The 24,941-nt window shown below is 38.4% G+C and overlaps 2 protein-coding genes across 5 annotated transcripts in view; one reads left to right on the forward strand and one right to left on the reverse strand.

The window, feature by feature from the left end:
• The window catches only part of LOC120539353 (zinc transporter 1-like), a 79,816-nt gene extending 68,520 nt beyond the window's left edge, over positions 1-11,296 (reverse strand). Inside the window, exons 1-2 of one of the 2 annotated variants that reach the window (XM_039769347.1) lie at positions 10,676-11,296; positions 6,463-6,573 (exon numbers count right to left, since the gene is read on the reverse strand). In XM_039769347.1, coding sequence (XP_039625281.1) covers positions 6,463-6,573; positions 10,676-11,174 — 610 coding nt within the window. In that variant the 5' untranslated portion in view covers positions 11,175-11,296. Of the gene's footprint in view, positions 1-823; positions 6,574-10,675 lie in introns of those variants that run through there. The other variant, XM_039769346.1, reaches the window with a different exon arrangement.
• Positions 11,297-18,619: 7,323 nt separating this feature from the next.
• Positions 18,620-24,941, forward strand: part of ubxn1 (UBX domain protein 1) — a 28,725-nt gene continuing 22,403 nt past the window's right edge. Inside the window, exons 1-3 of one of the 3 annotated variants that reach the window (XM_039769350.1) lie at positions 18,620-18,666; positions 20,592-20,681; positions 21,040-21,093. In XM_039769350.1, the coding sequence (XP_039625284.1) occupies positions 18,635-18,666; positions 20,592-20,681; positions 21,040-21,093 (176 nt within the window). In that variant the 5' untranslated portion in view covers positions 18,620-18,634. The other 2 variants (XM_039769349.1, XM_039769351.1) reach the window with 2 other exon arrangements.

Consider the following 24,941-nt stretch of genomic DNA (forward strand, 5'->3'; position numbering starts at 1 on the left):
GAGGAGAAAATCCAAAAATTGTATTAAAAAAAACTAAGCAGTAGTTGAGGAACAAGAGAACAGCAGACGGTCATACTGTGAGTTCAGTAAAATGGTTGACAGTCCATTAGGAATCACTTTTAGTTTGGAAGAGCTGTGATGAAAGCTGCAATATGGCAGCTACAAAAGGATGTGACCTGACTTCAAGAACAGTGTGTGATATGTTTAGAGCATTGACACCAATGGCCAGTAATGAAAAACTTTGACCCATATACTTGAAGAGGAGGAAAGCATCTCAGGATGTTCCAGAGTCTTTAAATATAATGGTTTAGGGGGTTGTGGTGCAGTACCATCTGCAACCACTAGGTGGCCAGAGAATACAGAAGTGACCTCACAACAGCAACTACTGTAAGCTTACTTGCGCTTTCTGTTTAGTAACAGGAATGCAGTTATTTTAATACGTTTTTGATTATCATGTTGCTGGAGAGGCAACATGTTAGAATTCCAAAATGCTCTGTACATGTAACAATACCACCGTGTCTACAATATGTCCTTAAGACCCTCCACTGATGATCTGGGAGCTTGGAATTTGGGAAAGAGAATAGCCGCTTCTAGCTGTAACATGAGGCAGACCGGTAAGCAGGGCAGCCACATCTTTTCGCAGAGGTGGGCACACACAGGGAAAAAAAACCATTTAATTTTTTGATCCATTTTGTCCCACTGTGTAATGCCCTTTTCAGCTGTTGCGATGCCTGTTTGTGGTTGGCTCCTGATGAATGGCAGAAAAATAACTAAGAATTAGGTTTGTAAATTGACACAGACAGTTTGACTTTTGAAACTAAACTTCAAGTGTATTATATATACAGTATATATTTTGGTTTTATGCTATTACAGTATTAGTTTACAAAGAGTTTTACTTTCATGCTGAATGTTTGAGAACTTTCCATAAAAGGTCGACTATCCAGTGTTAGGCACTCTAGTGGCATATTTTACAGAATTTGGTTTTAGCTGTTGGAGACCCCCCCACCACCACCTCCCCCAACAAATACAAGAAACATTTTAAACTACAGTGAAATACAAATAACAATAGAAAAAACAAAAGCCTGACTGAATAGACAGGGTGATCGAAAGGTTACGCCACTTGTTCTCACGCATATCCAGTTGGTCTACAAATACGAAACAATGAAATTGGAAAACAAACATGGCCTTTACATTAAAGGATAAGTTCGATATCTTTCAAGTCAAACATGCTGTACAGTATATGCATTCGCCGTCCTGAAATTAAGTTCTTTGTATAACTGTCAAAAAATATTTTACCCACTTTGGTGCTTTACGATGGTGGGTATGAGGAAAGAAGGAAAAGCTTAACAACTTTCTGAATACGTCCAAGACAGCTGTTGATTTAAGCCATTTTTGTTTCCGATGCATGTTTGTGACAACAAAAAACATCTGGAAATACTCATTTTATCGCATAGTCCTGGTATTATTTTTCTCGTGGTAAGAATATGTTGTCTGTTCGCTTGTGCAAATTCTCCCATTAATTTATAAGTACAGTAAATTCATACAAAACCATCCACGTGGCATGAAAAGCGAACTGTGATTTGGTCTGTCGGGGGGCTGAAAGGTTAAGTGCTGAGCTGTCATGTACAGCTGGTCTTCTTTTCAAATAGCTGAATCTGTTAATATTGTTTTTTGTTAAAAATGACATGTTTAAGCTATTTTACAATGTGTGTGTAATCGCAAGATGTGGATCAATACTTGACAACTTTCATGGTTTCAAAAATGGATGTAATTGATACGTTTTGAAGCTTTTTCCTCCGTGTCCTATAAACTACAATGTAAAGTGCCAGAACATGCAAGATATTTGTTTTAATTTCTAGAAAGTGCTTAACATTAGAACACAATTTCATGTGTCAAATGCATACATATTTGTGCAGAAATAACTTTTCCCTTGAAAAATACCGAACTTAGAAATGTTAGAAATGTCAACTCGTGTTTAATTTCTATCCATCCATTTTCCAACCCGCTGAATCCGATGTTTAATTTCTATCCTTCCAAAAGGCTGAAGGTGGTTTTGGTACACTTTTGTGGATTCATTTATCGTATCTATAAACGCAGCCAGTTGATAACAAGAAGCCAACAGGCATCAGAACAATGTGTGCTCATTACACAGCACAACAATGACATCTCTGAAAGTTGAAAATCCATGAAGGTCTACTGCTAACTATACAAGTGTCTCCATTTTATAATAGAATGAACTTTTAGTGCTTTTTAAAATAGCCACATGTACATAAACTGATTAAATCATGTCATAAATGTACCATTATTATATTATGCATTTTGTCATATTGGTATCTACTCATCTTACTCTCATCCTTTATTTATGGGAAACAATTATAAACCAACATTGAAACTTTATTCACAGACAGGTTGCTTGATGAGCTGTGTGTTGAGGAGTATAAATATGATAACTTCAAGGAAGACTCCACCCAAAAATGATATTCTTTTAAAATGTTATTTTCCCAATGTAGTTTGTACTGATGGCAGAGAAAGAAATTTAATCTCATATTTTAATGAGCTAACAATGTGCTTTAGTAGAAGCAGGTGTAAAGCAACGGCAAACAACAGCAAACAATAACAAAACGTGCCTGATATATACTGTATAATCTAAGTCATCCAGTCATATACTGAAAATGTGCAAAATGCATACATTTTTTGCTAAAATATTGTTTTTATTTTTCAATACATTAAAAGACCTTCCAGGTTGTGGGTTACTTTTATTTTACCAGAGCAACTGATTTGGGAATAAAACTAGCCCTATGTTTACCTCAAAAACAGCCAATCTTTCATAAACATGTCTAATTTTTCTCTCAAAATCTTAGGCAACAAGAATCCACTTTGTTGTTAAGATAAAAAGAGAAGCATGGCCAGTGAAGTGACCAGATTAGTCATTTTTTGATTAATGCAGTTTACGAATTCAGAGTTGCCTGTCTGCCAAACTCCAGCATGAACGTCGTCATCATCCAGGAGTTTGTGCTTCTGCCTTCACTTCCCTTTACTAATAATATTTTTCCTTCTCAGTTCTATTCTGAAATCTCATAAACATCGGGAAGTTGCACTTTCTTTGTTGCCGAAGCTCCTGCCAAACCTGCCTCATGAATTCCCCTCTTGTTAACAGCAACCATCCAGCATTTTTCTTCATGTCGTCTCTGATCAGCCTGCTTACTTGACTCAGGGGTTACCAATGTCTCTTTAAATTATTCCTATTCCTGAGTTAATCTGAGCAAAATAGGACCTAATCCTCATGAGAACCTCATCATTATTTTTAATGGAATTACATGTGTGTTCTCATCACTGCACCTCCATCGAAGCTCCTACATTCAATAATATCTTGTCCCGTGTTGGTCTTTACTTGAACATCTTTGTGTATCCAATAGAAATGCACTAAATCTGAGCCATCGGTACAGGCCATGGTTTCAGAAAGTATCCCTTCACTACCTGCGCACTTTGTTGTTTTGTAGATTTCATTTTAAATTGATACATTCGCTATTTGTGCCCATCAACCTAACCTGAGTAACCCATAATGATAAAGTGAAAATGTGTTTTCAGAAAGGTTGCAAATTTATTAACAATCAAAACCTGAAATAACACACTCTTATAAGTATTCAGACCATTTGCTGTGGCACTCCAAATTGTGGACAGGTGTATCTTATTTGCCTTAATTATCCTTGAGAGAAGTTTCTTGAGAGGGAAGTCTGGGCCTCTCTGCTTAAGCTGCTACCCCTGCAACCCGACCCCGGATAAGCGGAAGAGGATGGATGGATGTTTCTAGAACTTGATTGGAGTTCACGTGTGGCAAAGTGAATTGATTGGATATCGTTTAGAAAAGGCGCTCACCGGTGTATATATAAGGTCCCATGACTCACATTGCATGTTAGGAGAAAAACTAAACCAAGGAGCTCTCTGTAGACCTCTGCAATCAAATTATGGTGAGACATAGATCAGGGCAAGGGTATAAAATCATGTCTAGAGCTTTGAGTGCTCCCAGGAGTGCAGTGGCCTCAATAATTGTGAAATGAAAGACTTTGGAACCACCAGAGCTCTTCCTAGAGTTGTCCGTCCAGCCAAACTAAGCAACCGGGCAAGAAGGGCTTTGGTCAGGGACGTGACCAAGAACCCAAAGATCACTCTAACAGAGCTTCAGAAGTCCTCCGCTGAGAATTGAGAAACTGTCAGAAAGACCGTCATCTCTGCAGTACTCCATCAATCAGGTATTTCCACGCTTGAGTGGAGTTTCCCAAATTTCATTTAAAGGAATCTAAGAGCATGAGGAAAACAATTATCTGCTCTGATGAGACAAAAATCGACCTTTTTGGGAAGAACTCCAAACGCTATGTCTGGTGAAGACCAGGCTCTGCTCTTCCTATGCCTAATGCCATCTCTACAGTGAAGTATGGTGGTGGCATCATATTCATCATGCTGGAGGGTGCTTTTTAGCAGCAGGGAAAGGAAAACTGAGCAGAACTGAGGGAAGGATGAATGTAGCCAAATAAAGAGAGGTCCTTGAAGAAAACCAGAAGACTTCAGACAGGGGCAACAGTTCACCTTTCAGCACAAAAGCATACGTCTAAGACAGTGCTGAAGTAGTGTTGGGCCAAGTGATTATCTTTGAGTGGCCCAGCCAAAGTCCAGACTTTATTTGTACACATAAAATATGTGTAGTGTAGATGTAGAGGGAGAGCAGGCATCCCAGCCATGAAGGAGAATAGTTTCTTACCCAAATGGAAGGCCAAACAGGTTGGCCAGCTGGATGAAGAAGCAACTTTATGTCCAGCTGGAATAATACAATGGATGTACCCGCAGGAGTCAGGGGCTGGGAACAGTTCCATCTCCCATACAAGCAGGTGGCAGTGATCCTCTGGAAGTGTCCAAGTTCGGACACCCACAGGGTTGCTTGGGAGTTGGAGTCCGGAAGCACAACCCTGTCTCCACAACTCCTGGGTGCCGGTACAGGGGGCTGTCAGTGGAGGACCTCCCTGCTTTCCATGTAACCCAGAAGTACTTCCAAGAAGACACACTGTGGCACCAGAAGCATTCCTGGGTTCGGCTTGAAAAGGAGCCCACTGCCTCATATCAGGGAGTCAGAGTCAGGAGGCAGTGGTCAACACTCAAAGGAGGAGCAGCAGGAGAGAAAAGAGGGACACTTGTGCTTGGTCACTACTGCTCATTTGGTAGGTTATTTATAATAAAGTATTTTATTTGAACCTGGGACTGTGTGGAGTACAATTGTGTTTGAGGTTCTGGGGCTCATTGGTGTCCCCTTGTGGTCACAGTGGATAAAACTGGAGATGGCATTTTACAGACGCTTCTCATCCAATTTAATGAAGCTTGAGAGGATCTGCCCAAATCCAGGGTGCAACGCTTGTAGGGACTTTCCCAAGAACATTCAAAGGAGTAAGTGCCAAAGGGGCTTCTACAAAGTACAGAATGGGTCTGAATAATTACATAAATGAGAGACTTCCGTTTTTGATTTTTAATAAATTGGAACACCTTTCTGAAACCATGTGTTCACTTTGTCATTACGGGTTATTGAGTGTAGATTAGATGGCCTAAAATGTCAAAGGTGTCAATTTAAAGTAAATCCAAATACACTCAGAATTAACTGTATTTCTGTGTTGCTTGCATAACATTTTGATCACCATTTAGACACCTACGGCTACAATGTGGTCTCCCGGAGACCTAAAATAAAGTCAGCATCCAGAAAAGCCCTTGAGCTGCATGTGGCCTCTGATGTCAGCAAGTCACACTGATCTAATCCTGAAGTGTCACATTTTGACGTAATTTGTGACAGTTTTGGTCCTGTGCAGCATTGTTTGCTTGTGCACTGCTTTGAGCATGGTAATTCGCATGACAGACTTTCATTGCTGTTGGAGTCCACATTAAATAATTGAATTTCCTGGGACACAAATTCAGGTTGCACAGTGACAGCATGAATGCCCACAGATTGAAAGCAGGCTCTTATTTTTCTTATCATGTCCAGATACGTTTCGGAGCAAATACACTTGACGTGCAGAGTAGCCACAGAGCGGTTTCCCACCAACTGCCAGACATGTAGTTCATGAATGCCTAAGACCCCTGAAATGCTGTACAAATCAGTTTCAAGCTTGGTAAGGTCCACGTGCCTGGGCACTGTCTGTAGAAGGATAAGTGTGGCTTCATGCATAGCAGGAAATATAGAATGAATCAAGATAAATACGTTGATGAGACATAACGTAGGGTCAACATACAGAGGCCAACAGACCCCTGACCTCGGTTTAGTCACCTCAGCTGTGACAGGGTGCTTATAGACCAAGTGGCAGTGTTCTGCTGTAGACACACAATTTTTGTAACAGATGCTTTCTTCTCCACAAAATGCATTGAACAGTAGAGAAGTGAAGACCACACTTAAGGACCCCAGAACATTCCTCACCCACGGAGAAATACCTCTTGGCTTGACAACAGCTGGTTTTGTCTTTACTTGGGGGGCAGTGTCTCCAGGGCAGGCTTGCTTGGTGGGTTGTTCATCAGAGGCTTGTGCATGACTGATCAAGGAGTCTGTGTATGGAAAGAGAAAAATGACTTCATTCATTTTATTTTCTCTTATTAATGATTTTTTGCAACAGTACTTAGAATTCCAAACTTAAGGAAGTGTAATTGATTCAGTTGAGAGGCAGAGTAACCTAGTGGCTAAGCCACACAGATGCCCGCTTAAGTACTGCTTACTACTGCCACTTGTAGAAATATACAGTATAACTAAGCAGTTGAACTAAAGTTTGGTACTTGTACAGTAACTTGGGATTGTGTTCACACCAGAAAAGCACTATCTAACATAGGGGTTTGTTATTTCTTGTTCTTGTACATTGGTCTTTATGAACAGAAAAAGCACAATAGGATTTATTAGAAGGAGGCACAGGTTCATACTCTTGGCTCACAACTCCAAAGACGGATAGCTTTCAGGCTGACCACTAACTGTATGAACTTTGTACTTTTTCATTTGGGATTTCCCTGGATTTTGTAATTTCATCATAAATCCAAAAGGTGTGTGTCATGTTTATTGGTAATTTGAATGTGAGTCCAGGATGGGTTCATGTCCCACAACAAATATCCAAAGTAAAGATTCTAGCTTTCTGAGAGCTGGTGAGTAATTTAGTAATACATTGTAAGAATGGATGGACTTATAGGGGCACATTGCAAATTGATTACTGATTCGTTTTACATATTCACCTTTTCATGAATTACAGTAAGCTTAAATCATAAATCACACAATTTTCCAGTTACAGAATTTGTTAATTCATTTCTACTCAGAAATCTAGTGTATTATTTCAGTTCATTAATTAATTGGTTAATGACAGGGAATTTCTATGCTTTCGTTATATAGGAATACAGTAAAGTGGTTAGCACTGTTGCCTTAAAGCTCTTGGGTTTGAATAATAAGCATGTCATTGTCCGTTCATGCTGTTCACGTGTTTGCCACAATGGCCTTTAAATTGGCTCTGTATGAGTTAATGCTGGTGTGTGTCAAAGTCTGCTTTGCTATGGACTAAAGCTTGGTTAGTGCCTTGTGTTCAGTGTGGCTGAGATTGGCTACAGTTTGTACAACCTTAAATTGGATAAGCTGATACAGAAAACGGCTAGACGTATAGGTAGCTAATTTCCACTTTACCTTTTATTCCTGTCTTAAATAAACTTGCACTTCATTCCTAGGGTGTACTTCTATGTGGTCAATTCAGAAATTTTCAAGTTATAGTCTTGCTGTCTCACAGCTCCAGCAAAATTAGTGACTGCCTTTGTGAAGTTCGAATGTTCTTCCCATGTTTTTCTACTAGTTCCTCTGCTTTTATTCTCACATGTCAAGAAAATGATTTTTCACTTAGACTATGAGTCTAAATTGTGAATGTGAGTGAATATGAGTGTGTGCAATGGGTTATAGTGAAATTCTTACTCGAATGTGGTATCAACACTCTGGATCCTACTATGTGCTGAATGTGGCCGCAATACGCTCTGGACTTTGTAACCCTGAACCAAATTAAGGAGTTTGGAAATGGATTGATAGATAAGTGCTACATGGGGGCAAAAGGAGCATCAGTTATAAATGAAAGTGGAGGGACACCATCCTCAAGTAAGCAACCTCTGAGAAGGACTTAGGTTTATGCTGACATAACATTCTCATTATCTAAGCAATACACAGAAGCGATTAAAAAGGCAACAAAATTTATGTTATATTATAAAAAACCTTTCAATGTGAATCCAGGGACTTTGTGCTTAAACTATATAATGCACTAATAAGACCACACCTGGAGTACTGTGTGCAGTTCTGGTCACCATGGTACAAGAAAGACATAGCAGCACTTGAGGCTGTGCAGAGAAGAGCAACCAGGAGCATCCCAGGACTTAAGGACATGTCCTACTGTGGCAGACTCACAGAATTAAACCTGATTAGTCTCGAGCAGAGGAGACTGCATGGGGACCTAATCCAGCTTATTGAAAATCCTTAAAGGTATCGATAAAGAAGATCTAGCAGAATTCTTTCAACTTAAAGATGAATCTCATACTTGAGGACATCAGTGGAAATTAAGGGGAAGTGCATTTAGGGCTGAAGCCAGGAAGCAAAGAGAGTTTTAGGGATTTGCAACAAACTACTTACTAGTCATGTGGTTGAAGCAGAAATCTTGACAAACTTTTACAAGTGTCTGGATGAGATATCAGGGCATAGATATTAAATATTAGCTAAACAAACACGCTTGGTCTCCTCTCAATTGTCAAATTACTTATGTTCTATGTTCTTACGTAAATCTTTAAATTATTACATACAGTATTTTACAATTGATCTTTAGCTTAACTTCATTTGCAGACATTGCTTTCTTACTCTAAATTAGGGTTTAACTGAATTCCTCTCCCAACTCCATCCATCTTTATCAAACATCTGTAACCTAATTCTAGGCTGAAGCTGTCCTAGGTAATATTTTATAATTCTTAAATAAAAGAAATGCTCTGTGTACCCATTTATCTGCTGAATCCTTACATGTACCCCAGTGCACAATCTCCCAGTCATTTTGTGAGCAGCAGCCTGAGCAACGCTGAGTCACAGTGGTCATGTAATGGTTGATTCTTATTTTAATAATGTCTCTCATAGATAGCCAGAAAGATAGATAAATACTTTATTAATCCCAAGGGGAAATTCACATACTCCAGCAGCATACTGATAAAAAACAATATTAAATTAAAAAGTGATAAAAATGAAGGTATAACAGACAACAACTTTGTATAATGTTAACGTTTAAAAAAACCCCAGGGGGTAGAATTAAAGAGTCGCATAGTGTGGGGGAGGAACGATCTCCTCAGTCTGTCAGTGGAGCTGGCCAGTGACAACAGTCTGTCGCTGACGCTGCTCCTCTTTCTGGAGATGATACTGTTCAGTGAATGCAGTGGATTTTCCATGATTGACAGGAGCCTGCTTAGTGCCTGTCGCTCTGCCACAGATGTGAAACTGTCCAGCTCCGTGCCTACAATAGAACCTGCCTTCCTCACCAGTTTGTCCAGGCGTGAGGCGTCCCTCTTCTTTATGTTGCCTCCTCAGCACACCACTGTGTAGAAGAGACTGCTCGCCACAACCGTCTGATAGAACATCTGCAGCATCTTATTGCAGATGTTGAAGGACACAAGCCTTCTAAGGAAGTATAGTCGGTTCAGTATTGGCAGTCCTGTCCAATTTATCATTCAGCTGCACTCCCAGGTATTTATGGGTCTGCACCCTCTGCACACAGTCACCTCTGATGATCACGGGGTCCATGAGGGGCCTGGTCCTCCTAAAATCCACCACTAGCTCCTTGGTATTGCTGGTGTTCAGTTGTAGGTGGTTTGAGTCGCATCATTTAACAAAGTATAAATAAAGTATACGCACTGCAGAAAGTAATCCATCCACTTACTGAACACACTTCAATTTAAGAGTTGTGGATGCTATTCCGTCAATATTGGACACACAAAATAACCATACCCTGATTGCGGGTGTGGTGATCCATTGAGAACATAAGTATTTCATAAAAATGGTTACTCAAATATAAGCCTATCAACTAATTAACTAGCCAAACTTGATAATGGATGCATGAAAATATATCATTTATAAACTGTGTGATCAATTACAGCAACATTTCTATATGTGTGAAAAGAGCGAGGATTTGGAGCTACACTATGGCATTTGGCCCAGGGAATACAACAAAACCATTTTTCACCTCTGCATGCTCTGAAGGGCTGTCGTAAACCAATTATGAAAAAAAACCTCTGTGTGGGCCTGCTGCTGCTGCTGCTGTTCAATGCCTTAGGCTTCTGAGGGTCTTGTTGTTTGTTTCTGAACACGTTTGGCAGAAGCTTAAATCAAATTCTGTGCATGACCTGGCACCATGCCAGCCTGTGAAAAACGTTACATTGGCAGCAGCAGAGTGGTGTTTGAAATCACACGGTGAGATAAGGATAATTGGACCGTGCACAGCTCTCAAGGTAGGATAGCGGCAGCCAAGTTGTCCTTTACAAAAAACCAGAAAGACTTGTTCACAGACAGTAAAGTGGGACACAGGAGACACTGATACTCTGAATACAAGATACAGGAACAGCCAAGAAAAAAGAAAGAAAGAAGTTAAGAAACAGATAAAGAAAGACCAACCTTGTAGCCCATGTTCCCTGTCCTGCTTGTCCATCGTTGCTGTGTCCCGTCTAGCACTTCTTAGCGATCTTTCTATCTTGGAACTTTGTGAATCACTCCAGTACATCAGTAGGCAAATCAGGGTCATTATAAGACCCATACTTCCTGCCAACAGCAGAGCCAAGGGTCGTCCAAGTGGGCTCGGCTTCATGAATCGGTTTAAGGCTTCCAAAGTAATTATGAAACACAGAGTTGTAATGAACACAGCATTCACCAGCTTCCCCATCACCTCTGCCCGGGCCCATCCAAAGGTATTCCGGTTTCTGACAGAAGAATGTCTCATTGAAGCTACCAGGGAATTCAGCACACTTGTTGCCATAGCCATGGCATCAGCTAAGATGTGAAAAGAACTCCCCAACAGGGCCATTGAGCCACTTAGTCGACTAACCGCTGCCTGGCCTACAAACACCAGAAACGTCAGCAGCAGTTTGAAAAGCAGCTGCTTACCTCTACGATTCATTTAGCCTGCTACAGAAAGGCAGACCACCGTAGCTCTCCAGTCTCTGTCGGATACAAACGAACGGCTTTTTCATATACAGTAACAATGAACTCTGTACAAGTGAGCTGAAGCTGGCAGATCGCCTTTATGGCTTTTGCACTGGTTGCACAAGTTTGCACACAGTGTGCTATATTCACATTTGATGCACACAGCCCTTCTTTGTCATTGTTTTTTTTTTTCTTTTCTTTTTTTTTGTTTCACCCACACAACAGCCGGCGGTGACCCTAATCCACAATTCACTGTTAAAGATACAGCGTAGTTCTGTCTGTTTATGACTGAAAGAAAGAAAGAAAGAAAGAAAGAAAGAAAGAAAGAAAGAAAGAAAGAAAGAAAGAAAGAAAGAAAGAAAGAGAACATTTTCTTCATTGTTGCAGTGTGGATCTAGTGCTCACATTTGTACTGACTATGTTATGAATATCAGGGTGGAACTTTTCAGTCTTTTTAAAAGAAGACATCCCACCAATACCACATAAATTCCTTCATTTTATCGACTTAATGTTTGTATTACATGGAGATGGAGCCTATCTTGGTAACTTTCAGCATAAGGCAGGAACCAGCATTGGATGAGTCAGTTCAGAATCTACAGTTAACCTAACAGGCATATTTTGTAGTAGCAAATAGTTTATCAAGTTGAAGCTTTAATCACTTTGCCTCTAAGTCACTCATGAACACGGCAAGGTTTAAAATTAATTTACATTTATTATTGCAAGTCTGATTTATTGCAGAAAAGTCAAACCACACTCAATTGCGGTAAATGCAATATACTTGTGCTTTGTCATGCATGATGACTTGAGGCGTGTTGGACAGCCACATTGCAACACTGCCATCTTCAATTTGACTGGGACTGCCTATGATTGAAATATGTTTGGTATCTTCAGCTAGCTTTGTAACACATCTGTTCATTTTTTCTGGCAACCTATAGAGATGGCATATATAAGCTGTACACCAGCACCATGATATTTATTCAGCTTATATGTGAGAAAAAACAAACACTGTGAGAAACACAGTACGTGCATGTCTACTTGTACGCAAACTTCTGCATATGCACAGTAGGAAACTGGGTTTAAAATGAAATAAAGTGTGGAAAAATGATATCACATTATAGATAAGAACAATTCATTAATCTTTATAGCATCTTTCACAGCTAAAACCATCATAGATGCAGCAAGATTTGTAATGTTCCATTCAGGTTTTTGTAAAATTAAATGCATGTTTTTCTATTCTGTATTCTCTAGGTTTTGCCTCATTGACTACAGTCGTATAATACATTTATTTCTGAGAATTGATACATACAGTAATGGGGCATCATGTTGGCACAGGGATTATTGTGGATATCTCTCAGTACCATAGTTTGATACCCACTGTTTATATGGATTTTTCCTCCTGTCTCTGTGGAAGTTTCTTTTGAGACTAAAATAGGTATTTTAGCATATTAAGTGACTTGGTATGTAAGAGAAAGTGCCATGCATTAAACTGGCATTCCGTCCAAGGTTGGTAACTGTTTTATCTGACTGCAACCACATCCCATTTATCCCTTTCTCTATCTCTCTCTCTTCAGATCCTTATTTGTTCTCCGGTTGGTTCACCGTCATCACCACCTTATTCTGCACTCACTGATCATTTCTTGCACTGAGGTGGCTTAAAATGCCATGCAAGGGTTACTTCTGATCAAGCCCCAGAAATCATATTCAGGGGACATCAACAGTCTAGTATTTGTGCCTGGGTTACCAGACTAAAACTATCTCCATAAATCCTGGTGTTTCGGCACCCGAACATTACAGTGATATGATGTCATGTGAAAAAGTAAGTACATCCCATGAAATGTTTTTATTTTTAACATATGGAGACACTTTGAATGCCATCATGAAAAAATCTCCTCCATCCCCTCTAGGAGGTGCTCTCTTGGCGCACTTTTAGCCACAGGCTCATTCCACCACAGTGTGCTAAGAAGGGCCTTGGGGTCTTTTCTGCCCATTGCTATTAAGAAATTCAATGCTTCCACCTGATGTATGTGTTAAGTTTATTTTTATTAATTTATTTATTGGTCGATTGATTGACTGGCTGTATTATCTGTCCTGTGAGTGTTTATCCTTGGTTTTTTTTGGTGTTTCTGCTGCTGAATGCATCTGAATTTCCCTGTTGGATTAATAAAGTTTACCTAATCTAATCTAATATCAAGATTTGATCATTATTTAGACAGTATCTATAGATAAAGGAGATAAAATATTTCAGAAGCATCACTGGGATCACATATTTCTCCCGGTTTCAATGGCTGACTATCTCTTTAATCTTTTCCTTCCTCTTCTCAAATAGCAACAATTCCATACCTAATCTCACCTTTTCTCACCTGCTCATTGCTTCCCCTCCTGTATATGTTACCTACTTTTCCTTTATAGCTCAAACTGTGTCTTTAACATTCTTTTCTTTCCAGCAATGAAATAACCTTGAAACTTTTTTCTTTTGCTGATGCATGCCAACACAGCCCTAAACTAACTCCTAAAAACATCATTCCACCTTTACATTTTGTAGTCCATTGTATAATTTAAGTCACCATAACTGCAAACTTCACATGTGAAAGAAGGAAGTACAACTGTACATTTATCACTACCTCAAATATCTAAAATTAGAATCAAGTGTACCAGATCAGGTGCTAATCATTAGAACATCATTAGCAAGGATCTTGTCTGAATCTGTCTTATTTAAACCTCAGGCATTTAGTTTACTTTTTTATTGTTGAAGTGTGTATTATCACTATGACTAGATCAAAGGAGCTCTCTGAGACCTTAGAGAGACAGTAATAGATGCTATTGAGTCTGGGAAGGGATATACTGTATAAAAGATCTGCAAACAGTTGGAAATCTGCCACAGCAAGTTCTGCCAGAAAGCAAAACACTAGATGTTGAAATAAGTCTCTAAGAGCCCCATAATTTCATCACCTACCAATAGCATTTGGCTCTGTTGATGTCAAGCAGTGCTCATTTAAGATAAGAAAGAGGCAGAACAAATTGGATCTTCAATGGAGGTGAACAAGGAGGAATCATTTGTTGTCCAGAAAGAACATTATGGCAAGGCTAAAGTTTGTTCAGGAACTCTCAGCAAAGACCAGGACTTAATGAAACAATGTGCTCTGGACAGAGGAGGCAAAGATGAGAGTTATTTGGCCACAGTACAAGCAGACATGTTTGGCAAAATCCAAAGAAAGCAGTTACCGAGAAACACTTGATACAAAGCATGGTGGTGAAAATGGTATGGTTTGGGGCTGCTTTGCTGCATCAGGTCCTGGACAGCTCATCATCCTAGAATCCACTATAAATGTTTCACCGTACCAGAGGCTGGTGGGGGATTATGTAAGACTATCTGTCATAAGATTAAAACTTAAGTGAAAGCAGACCAAACATTGCACAGCTGAAAGAATTTTGCATGGAGGAGTGGGAAAAACTTTCTCTCAGTCAATGTCAGATACTGGTAGACAATTATAAAAATACCTGCTTGAGGTTGCTTCTGCCAAAGGGGGACATGCCAGCTATTAGCATCAAGGGTGTACTTACTTTTTCCATGGAATAAAATGCCTTCGTGTTCTTAGGACACAACTCTTGGCCCATGAATGAGGAGGAGTGGTGGATCTTCAATTTAAAAGACATGAACGTTGCTTGAGATTTAGTTTTCTGTTTATAATGTGCTCTGATTTTCTGTATACATCTTAACAATATTTTAGCAAAAAGCATGTGTTTTGAACATTTTGAGTATATGACTGGATAACTGACATGTGGTTTATATGACAAGAGTAACATGACATTTTTCCTTCTTTTTTTTCCATGGACATTTATCACATTGTTTGTCCTTATGCAGGACTGTTCACTATTAGTTTGTATTATAGCGTATGTTTTTTTTCACTCCATTCTTCCTGAAAACATGAGATTAAAAGTTTTTCACAGCCATCAATACAAAATATATGGGGTGGGTATCAAATAAAAAAACAAAATATTTTGTGCAAAGTATTACTTTAACCTCTCTTTGTCCAGAGGGACAGACACCCATGCAAACTGTCCAATGTTAGCAGATAATTGTGTTTTACAGAGAGCTGGCTTAAATCTGATACACCAAATGCTATTTTAATGCTAGACGGATTTTATCATAATTGAGCAGACAGAATCCCAGTGAGGTGTGGAAAAAAGACAGGAGGGGGACTGGTCATCCATGTAAATGAGGAATAATGTAGAAGGGAGCATGTTATAGTTAAAACTACTTTTTGTGATTCAGACATTGAAACTCTTGCTGTCGGACTTTGTCCTCTTGACTAGGGAGATATGTTACATTATCCTTATTAAGGTTTATATTCCTCACACTGAAAATGGGGGCTCAACAATGGAAATGATTCACTCTGTTACCAACACTTTAATGATGACTCACTCTAACTTTGCAGTTATAATATGTGGTGACCTCAACCATGTTACTTTAGAAGGAACTATGACAAAGTTCTATCAGTGTGTGTCTTCTTCTGCTCGAGGAAATAAAAAAACTGGACCTGCTATTAAACATGTCTATAAATGTAAACTACTGGAACCTTTAGTCAGATCTGACCACAACCTGATTCATCTTATTCTCAGCTACAAGCCTGTTATTAGACGGCAACCTGTTGCCACCAGAATAGTGAGGAAGAGGAGCCTGGAGTCTAAAATGGCTCTGAATGAGTGCTTCCAAATGACAGACTGGGAAATGATGTGTGGGTCACATGGGTTTGATAATGAGTGACATAGTCACTGCATCATCAACTATATTAACTTTTGCATCAACACTGTGGTACCATCAAAGACAATGTGTAGCTTTTTAAACAAAAAGGCCTAGAGTACTAAGGAGCTAAAAGGTTTCCTGAATGAGAAAAAGAGAGCATTCAAATCCCACAAATGAAGGATGCACAGCGAGTATGGATGAAAAAATCTGAGTGAAGGAAAGGAAACCTACAAAACTAAAAAAAGAAAACAAACTCTTTCAGAATAACGAAAGATCTCTGGAAAGGACTGGGCATAATTACTGGACTCAAGCAGGGCTAGGGCGCTAGAAGGGGATGTGGACAAGCTAACACCCTAAACCATTTTTTAATAGATTTTTCTCCCACTGCTACCTTCTTCCAAAGACCAGTCCCTCCATACCATCCCTACTACATCAACAACTCCCACCATGTCAACAGGAATGGCCAGTGACGAGTCCACCATTGATCATCAGTATGGATTGTCTATAACTGAAGACCCAATAAGGAGACAACTGAAGAAGCTACACATAGGAAAAGCCATGGGACCAGATGGAGTCAGTACTCGACTTTTTAAGGCATGTGCTAACCAAATTTGTGGTATCCTCTATCACCTTTCAGTCTATGCCTTAGGATCCAGAAAATGCCACTGCTGTTGAAAACATAAAGCAATGTTCCTGTTGTAAATAAGGTAGCCATTTCTTCACATAATGACTACAGGCCAATGACACTTTCGTCTCACATCATGAAGACCTTTAAGAGGCTGGTATAGGATGATTATGAGTCATCTTGTGATAGACAACCTCCACCTAGTGTGGTTTACCTATCAGAAAAAAGATTGGAGTGGGTGACGCAATTATCTGTCTGCTCCACAAATCTTATTTTTACTTGGCCAATGCTGGCAGCACTGTGAGGATTATGTTTTTTGAGATTCCCAGTGCCTTCAATGCTATCCAGCCATACCTGTTAAGGGGTAAGCTCAGGGATTGCAGATGGAGGAGCCTCTGGTGTCCTGGATAATCGACTATCTGTCCTTCAGACCATAGGTTGTGAGACTCAAGGACTGTGTTTCAAATATGGATGTGAACACCACAGGAACACCACAAGAACAGTCCTGTCTCCTTTTCACTTCACTGTTTACACCTCATCCTATAAATATAACACAAGGTCATGTCACTTGCAGAAATTCTCAGATGATTTCTGCCCTTATAGAGTGCATTGATAACGGGGGAGAGACAGAGTATGGCAGCCAGGTGGAGAACTTTGTTTTTGGTGCAGAAAGAATTATCTACAACTTGACATCAACAAAACCAAGGAACTGGTTATTGACTTTCTCTACACCGAAAAGCCTGTATGTCCGGTCATTATTCAGGTGATCAATGTGGAGATGGTACACTTGGGAGACCACATCACTGACAGGTAGACTGGTCTCATAACACAGAGGAACAATATAAGAAAGGGCAGATGGCATTTCTTAAATCTGAGTAGTGACTTCCTCCACCTCTTCTATAACTCTTCCAGTGCCATTTTTTACACTGTGGTGTACTGGGTTGATAGCATTACTTCGATAGAGGCCAACTGAATTAAAAAACTAGTTGAAAAGGCAGTTTTAGTTACTGGACACACTCTGGGCCCACTTGAGGTAGTACCAAAGTGCCATTATGAACAATGCAGTATATCCTCTCTCTGAGACACTAACACAGTAGTTTCAGCTAATAAATTATTTAGCAGGAGTGTGTTAGGAAATATACCAAAAGCCATACACCTGACTGTGACTGTTAGCGAGACGTTTTCTTTCTTTTTAAATTTCTTTCTCTTTTAGTCATTCTGGTGTGTGTTCAGGCAATAGTGCGTGTGTGTCTATCTATCGAGCTTCTGTAAAAAGCCAAGTTTCCCTCTGGGGACAAAAAAAGCTTTTTTGCTTGATCGGTCTGTATGTCTGTCTGTCAGTCAATCAATCAATTAATCAGTCAGTCATCCAGGAACAGCAATGCACCAATACTGCTCAAGCCAACACTCACCTTTGCTTTGGATTGCTGAAATATTTATTTTAGGAACAGACAGTGCATACAGTATGAAGAGCTTACCATCTCCTTACACTGGCATCTGTAGGAACATTTCATGTAATGCCCTGTGTCATCGTGGTAATGTCCTTACACCTGTCAATGTCTACCCAGTTGTGCACCCCTTTAATAAAAGGTGGTATAATCTGACTTGCTCATCCTGAATCTGTTAAGGATACAACAAATATTGCTGATTTATTTTATAAACACCTTGAAAAAAATTATACGTATTACGTTTGGCTATAAAAAAGGTTTTCTCTGACTTTGTTGTGATGGGTATTTTTATTGGTTTGTCAGTCTGTGCCGAAAGAGAAATTAACAAGGTTTACTAAGAATGGACTCTTCTAGACATTAAGAATGCTTTCCTGGTTTGAATCAATCCCAGAAGAAAATAGTGCTACTGTTAGTAAGGAATTAAATAGTTGTATGTTAACAGTTGACAAAAAAGGGTAACGTTCAGGGGATACAATAGCAGGCCCAATGCGGTCAAATATATTCGTTACTTGTACGGGCTTTTAGTCTCCTACAGTTCAGAATTTACATACATAAATTTAATACGTTTATAAAATCAGTACTGTATTCTATTGAAGGAACTGAATAAAAAACTCATTATGAACCTGACAAGCTGTCCTCGTTTAAGAAGGTAGGAATATTTTCTTAGGTGTCGCTGTCTTTTCAGAGGTTCTTTCTGTCATTTTTGTCTAGCGTCCGTTCCCAGCTGCATTGTTATTAAGAAGAGGAGTGTCGTTTTATTTCAAAGTGTAGCTTCAAGGACAACAAACCCTGAGGCGGCCCCCTCCTTTGTCCGGCTCTACATCTGAGGGAGTCGACATCGGCTTTCGCGTTTTAATTTACGCAGAATGTGCCTCCGTGCTTTCCGTAGTTCGCGCAGTGTTCATCCTCCATGTGAAACTGAAAACACAAGCTCGTGAGTCGGCGATTGTATGCGCGTTAATATATCGATGTTAGAATCTTTTGGGGTTTAGCGCTAGGTGCCATCGTAATACATACCGGCAAGTTGGTGAAGTGAGTCACGAGGAAGTTGACGGCTGTGGTCAGAGGCTTGTTTTTGCCGAGCGAGTAAGGTAGAGGAATCGGTACATCTTCTACTTCTTGTCAAATGTGGCTAGTGTGCGGGAGTCGACGCGGCAGTTTGTTTAAACGTGAACTTAAACAATTGCCTGTGATTCTTTTCTTTCTGATTCGCCCTTAAAGCGATTGGAATGTATTTCCACTTAGTCAGATGCATTCACAGCTCGTTATTCCATATTAATCCGATCCGAAGGACGTCTATTGAACCGAATCCTTACCTCCTTTTCAATTAAACAGAAATATTGTTCCAGTGTGAATTTGGGATACTTGGACAGAAGGCTGTCAAAGTAGAATCTGGATGAGAGGATGAGGTGACTCCAACTTGGAGATCGATTAGTTAAGTAAGGAGAGAGTCACGTCGTTCTCTCATGCAGATGATTTTAAACCACAAAGGGATGCATACTAAGTTAAAGCTTTTAATTAATTTTATTCATAACGATCTCTGATATGGATAACACCGTAATATACCATTTTTAATCTGTGTGATAATCACTCCTTATGTTTTTCAATACATTCAGTTTTCCCATTAAATGATACATTTGTCTTTCTTTGAAGAGTTGTGATTGTTGTATTAAAGCACAGAGCTTAACAGCCCAGTTTCTGAAGAAGATCTTGTACTTGTCTTGAATTTGGCCTTCTACATGTTCAGTTGACTTCTAGTTAGTGAAATAAAAAGGGTTTCTTTTTAAACACTGTTCAAGCATCCAGAACTCTCCAATGGCCTTATCTTTAGATTATTCATTCAGTTTGAAATCAGAGTACATCTTGCCTGAAGAAGGGGCCTGAGTTGCCTCGAAAGCTTGCATATTGTATTGTAATTTTTTTAGTTAGCCAATAAAAGGTGTCATTTTGCTTGGCTTTTCTCTACATTCATAATGGCTAACACGATACAACACCCTAGTACTATAGTTTGAAATCAGTAATGTTCAAATTACTAATAAAGATTTGAAAAATGTTGTGATACTCACCTACTCTTTGAATAAATGGTTTATTTGTCCTTTTATAAATGCTGAAACCTCAGTATCTTAATAGAATATAAATCCCATAAAGGTTTGTGTAGGCTACTTGAATTTCATCATGATGTCTAATTTGATTTTGTGTTATATGAGAAACTATTAAATTCAACATAATTTTCTCAAGAGCTTTAAAAACTACAGCAGTGTTATATACATTTATTATAACCTTATTAGTAAAATACACTCCAGCAATGAAAGGAAAATAGCCTGTTTTATGTGCAAATAATATATTTAGCTCCAAGCATTAGTTGACATTGGATTAAAGGATTTGTTTAAATTAACTGTAATGATGGTGTCCATTACTTCATCACTGTAGCAATGAAACTTGTGTTTTTCTCTTTTCAGTCTATCTTTTCTCATATGGAATATTCACTTGTGTAAGCGGATAGCATCATGTAGTAAAATGTTTTCTGTGGAGGAAATATATAATCCTAAATTAATCAAAATGTTTTTCTCCTAGTTTTTCTCCACCTGTCAGAGAGGTCAACACAATGGCTGAATGCACAGTTCTGGAAAGTTTGCTAGAGATGGGTTTTAATAAGAACCGAGCGTAAGTCAATAAAATCGTTGACTTTATTATGTATATTGCTGTGGATAACAAACGGTATTGTGGAGTACTTTTATAACCCATATCATAGTATTATAGCAGATAATAAAGCTTAGTAGAATTTACATGCTTTGTTTTATTTTGCAGTTTAATCTATAAGAAGACATAAAATGTCAAGATAGGTGTTCCACTTAATACCATTTAATCACTACACTGAAGTCTCCTTCATTTACAAGGGATACATGTTTTTAAATTAGTGTTTTATTAAAATATATGTAAATGTGGTGGTAATTTAATTAACAACCCTCTCTCTTGCTCTCTACTTGTTAAAAATATTAAACTTTTTTTTTTTTTTTTAAAGTGAAAAAGCTCTGGCATACACAGGGAACCAAGGGATTGAGAGGGCGATGGATTGGTGAGATTATTATTATTACTACTAAACCTTTACTGTTTAGTTACACATTCAGTTAACTTCCCATGGGATAAAATATTGAATGACAAAATTTGTCACTCGGAACAAAGGGAAAATACAAATCCTTTAACTAAGGTAAATTGTTATAGTGTGTCAACTGGCAGAGTCAGATGGAGAAGAGGACCCGGTGTTCATGTAAATCATGAAACTTAATAAAAGTTCCATTAGTGGTCGGTAAAGACTATTAGGATTCATGATCATCCAGTGTTTTTTAAGTAATGTCTCTTAAATGTAAAAAAAGTGTTCATATCTGAAAATTGTAATTTTCTGCTTATGTGCCACATATAGTGGATCCAAGTCTTGACTTCTTTTCAGCATGCATCTTAGGTGCGCTGAAGTCTCTTTTGGTACTGACATATTGTACTACAAATGACTTGTTACTGGTTAACAGTATGCCTTCTGCTTTAAAGAAAGTTATGAGAGTCAATTTCAGCAGCCATCTGAAAAATACAAAAAAAAGACACGATTGTAGGGTGTGTTTATGAATTGATTGCAGCTATGAGTTACACATACAGAGGAAGGAACACATTCGAGGACAATCGGCATAAGTTGTGCTTGTGAGGGTGAATTGAACAAGTTATATTGATCATCATACAAATGACGGGACTGCTGAAAAAGACTTGGAAAACAAGGATCTTTTGTAAATAAAGAAAAAACAAAAAAACACAGTCCTTAGTATTTCCAGTTTTAGAAAAAGAATAAAAACTTGCAATGACAATGCAAGAACCATGTTGTGGAACACTGACAGACTGATTGTGAATATTGGAGGCACCACAGACTGGAACATGCCACTAAGTAGATTATCATCACATGGTAACACATCTTGCATAGTGTAACAAAAACTGGGGAGTAATGTATTCTCCAACCCTTAATTATGTTACGCTGTAGGATAACAAATGTAGAAAACAGATTTACAAAAAAAAAAATGAACTCATAAGTTTTTATTGGGGATCTGCTTCTCTCTCTATATCCATCCATCCATTATCCAACCCGCTATATCCTGACTACAGGGTCACGGGGGTCTGCTGGAGCCAATCCCAGCCAACACAGAGCGCAAGGCAGGAAACAAACCCCAGGCAGGGCACCAGCCCACTGCAGTCTCTCTCTATTTATATCACATTAATCCAAAAGAATTCTTTATTAGCAGACTGTGTAAAACAGATGGTAATTCCGAAATTAACCAGTAAGAGATATAAACACCAAAAATAAAAGCACACTTTACTTCTTCTGTATGATGATAAATAAATATTTTGGGAAATGGAAAACAAGCAAAGAACTGAAAATATTTTTAATGATTATAATAGTTTACTTCTTACTTCTTGTTCAAATAAATTACAGAACATGAAGGAAATCAGTTCATGATAGAGCTAATATTATGTTCATACAGAAGACAAACAAAACAAAACAAAAAAAAAAAAACAGACTCCCCATAGGTCTAAGCTGAGCTAGTGTGTGTGTGTGTGTGTGTGTGTGTGTGTGTGTATATACTGTATATACATATACATGCTCTGTAATAATCTGATGTCCCATCCAGGCTTGTTTCCTAATTTGACCCTGATAGTGCTGGGATACCCACTGGCAGTGGATAGGCAGGTTAGAAGCTGCATCGACAGACGCACTAAAATAACCGGGTTTCTTTAAATTTTGCTTGGCCTCTTACACTAAAAAACATTTGAGATGGTATAAGTGAATAGAGTTTAAAGATTCAAAAAGTTAACTTATTATATTTTTATAGTATATGCATTATTTTATTTTAACAAATATTTTATGACTTATTTTGCTTTTACAGTAATGATGTAGTTATTCTTTTACTTTACTTTTTACTATATGAGAGATGCTAAAGGGAAAAAGCTTGTGTATGTGTCCCAAAACATTTTTTGCTATATTTTTGTTTTGTAAAGAATATATAGAGGTCTGCTGAATATCCATTAATCTTAATGAATGACATTTACCTAACTTTATGTTGTAATTGATTGATAGGGAATAGGGAGAAGACAGGGCTAATTCTGGTTTACTGGCTTTGTTTTTTAATAATTGCTGCTCCTGGACCATGTATTGCTGTTGGGATTCAGTAAATTATGACATTTGTTAGTTGTGTGTACAATTTATTTGGTCATTCTGAATTGGCCCTGTGTGAACATCAGTATGTATGTGTGCAAATATGGTCTGGTCTGGTGTCCGTTCCAAGTCTGGTTTCTTCCTTCTCCCTAACTGTGTGTGGATTGGCTTTGGAACCCTGTGTATTAAAAAAAAAGCCAAATTAATATAACTTGTACATTGTGAGTGCTTACAAAGATGAATAATCGTAAAAGATTTTCCAGTTAGCTTTTATTCTTTAGGAGCTTTGAATAAATTGTACATATAGTCCCCTCCACAATTATTGGCACCCCAGGGAAAGATGAGTAAAAGGGTTTATAAAAAAAAAATCACCTTTTTATGAATTAACTTAATCTCACACTGAAAAAAATGAGATAAATCTAACCTTGAAGTAAATTTACTCAAAGAAAAAAGAATTCCTCATCAAGAAATAATTATTTTTAACAAAAAATGCCACAGTTATTTTTACCATAAGGTTGGAGAATACATAACAGACAATCTGAGACCATTCCTCTTTATTGAGTCTCTCCGGATCATCCAGGGTCCCCTTTCTTTGGCTCACCCCACAGGATATCAGTGGTGTTTAGGTCCAGGGCCTGAGATGGCCATTGCAAAAGCTTGATATTTTGTTCCTTTAGCCATTTTTGTGTTGATTTAGACGTACTGTATGTTTTATCGTCTTGCTGGAAGATCCAATGATTACTCAGTTTTAGTTTCTTGGCAGAGGCAGCCAGATTTGTATTTAAAATCCATGATGACATGTACCTAACAAGGCTCCTAGGGTATTTAGAAAAAAAAAACAGCCTTATAAGTCACAGACACTCCACCATACTTGATCATTTGGGATCAGGTTGTTTTCAGTATAACCATCCTTCCTTTTATGTCAAATCCACCATGAGCATTTGTTGCCAAAAAGCTCAATTTTCACTTTGTCTGAACAAAGAACATGGCTGTAGTCAATGTTTCGGTAGCATTTAGCAAACTCCAGGTACTGACATCGGTGGTTAAATGCAAGACTTTTTACTGTCATTCCTTCCAAATAATCTGTTGTCATGGAGGGTGGCATCTGATGGTAGTTTTAGAGATTTGGTGACCCCAAGATGTTATTGTTTTCTGAAAAACAAACTTGGGTCATCTTGGAGACAAGAAGTCATGGATTACTTCTTGAAAATTCTTTACACATAGTGATCAACTTACAAAAACTTAGATGCAGACAGAAGAAATGCTTCAGTTACACTCAATTCATAAGACTTTCTAGGAGTGCAATAACTGTGGCAAATGGGGTTTTATTAAAAATAATTATTTCTTTATGATGGAATTTTTGATGTAGTTTAACTGAAGGTTGGATTTCTCACATTTGTTCTGTGTGGGATTAAGGTAATTCTTCAAAAAGTGAATTTCTTATAACCCTTTTCACTCATATTTTCCAGGGGTGCCAATAATTGTGAAGGGGACTGTATTTCAAGTGGCTTGATTAAGAAGTAGGGCTAGAATTCATATTTTGAAAATACACATACTGTATACATTAATCTATGCATCCTTTGTGTTGTTAAAGGCTATGCACTCCCTAGATGCTTTGACTACTGTAGTAATTCCTAATATGTATTACACTCTCCATAAAATGGGCATATTCTGAGAAAAAATGACATATTCCCATGAAGATTTCTGTGTAATAAAATAGAAATTATTAGAAC

Source organism: Polypterus senegalus, chromosome 11, assembly GCF_016835505.1.
Source record: "Polypterus senegalus isolate Bchr_013 chromosome 11, ASM1683550v1, whole genome shotgun sequence".
Lineage (NCBI taxonomy): Eukaryota > Metazoa > Chordata > Cladistia > Polypteriformes > Polypteridae > Polypterus > Polypterus senegalus.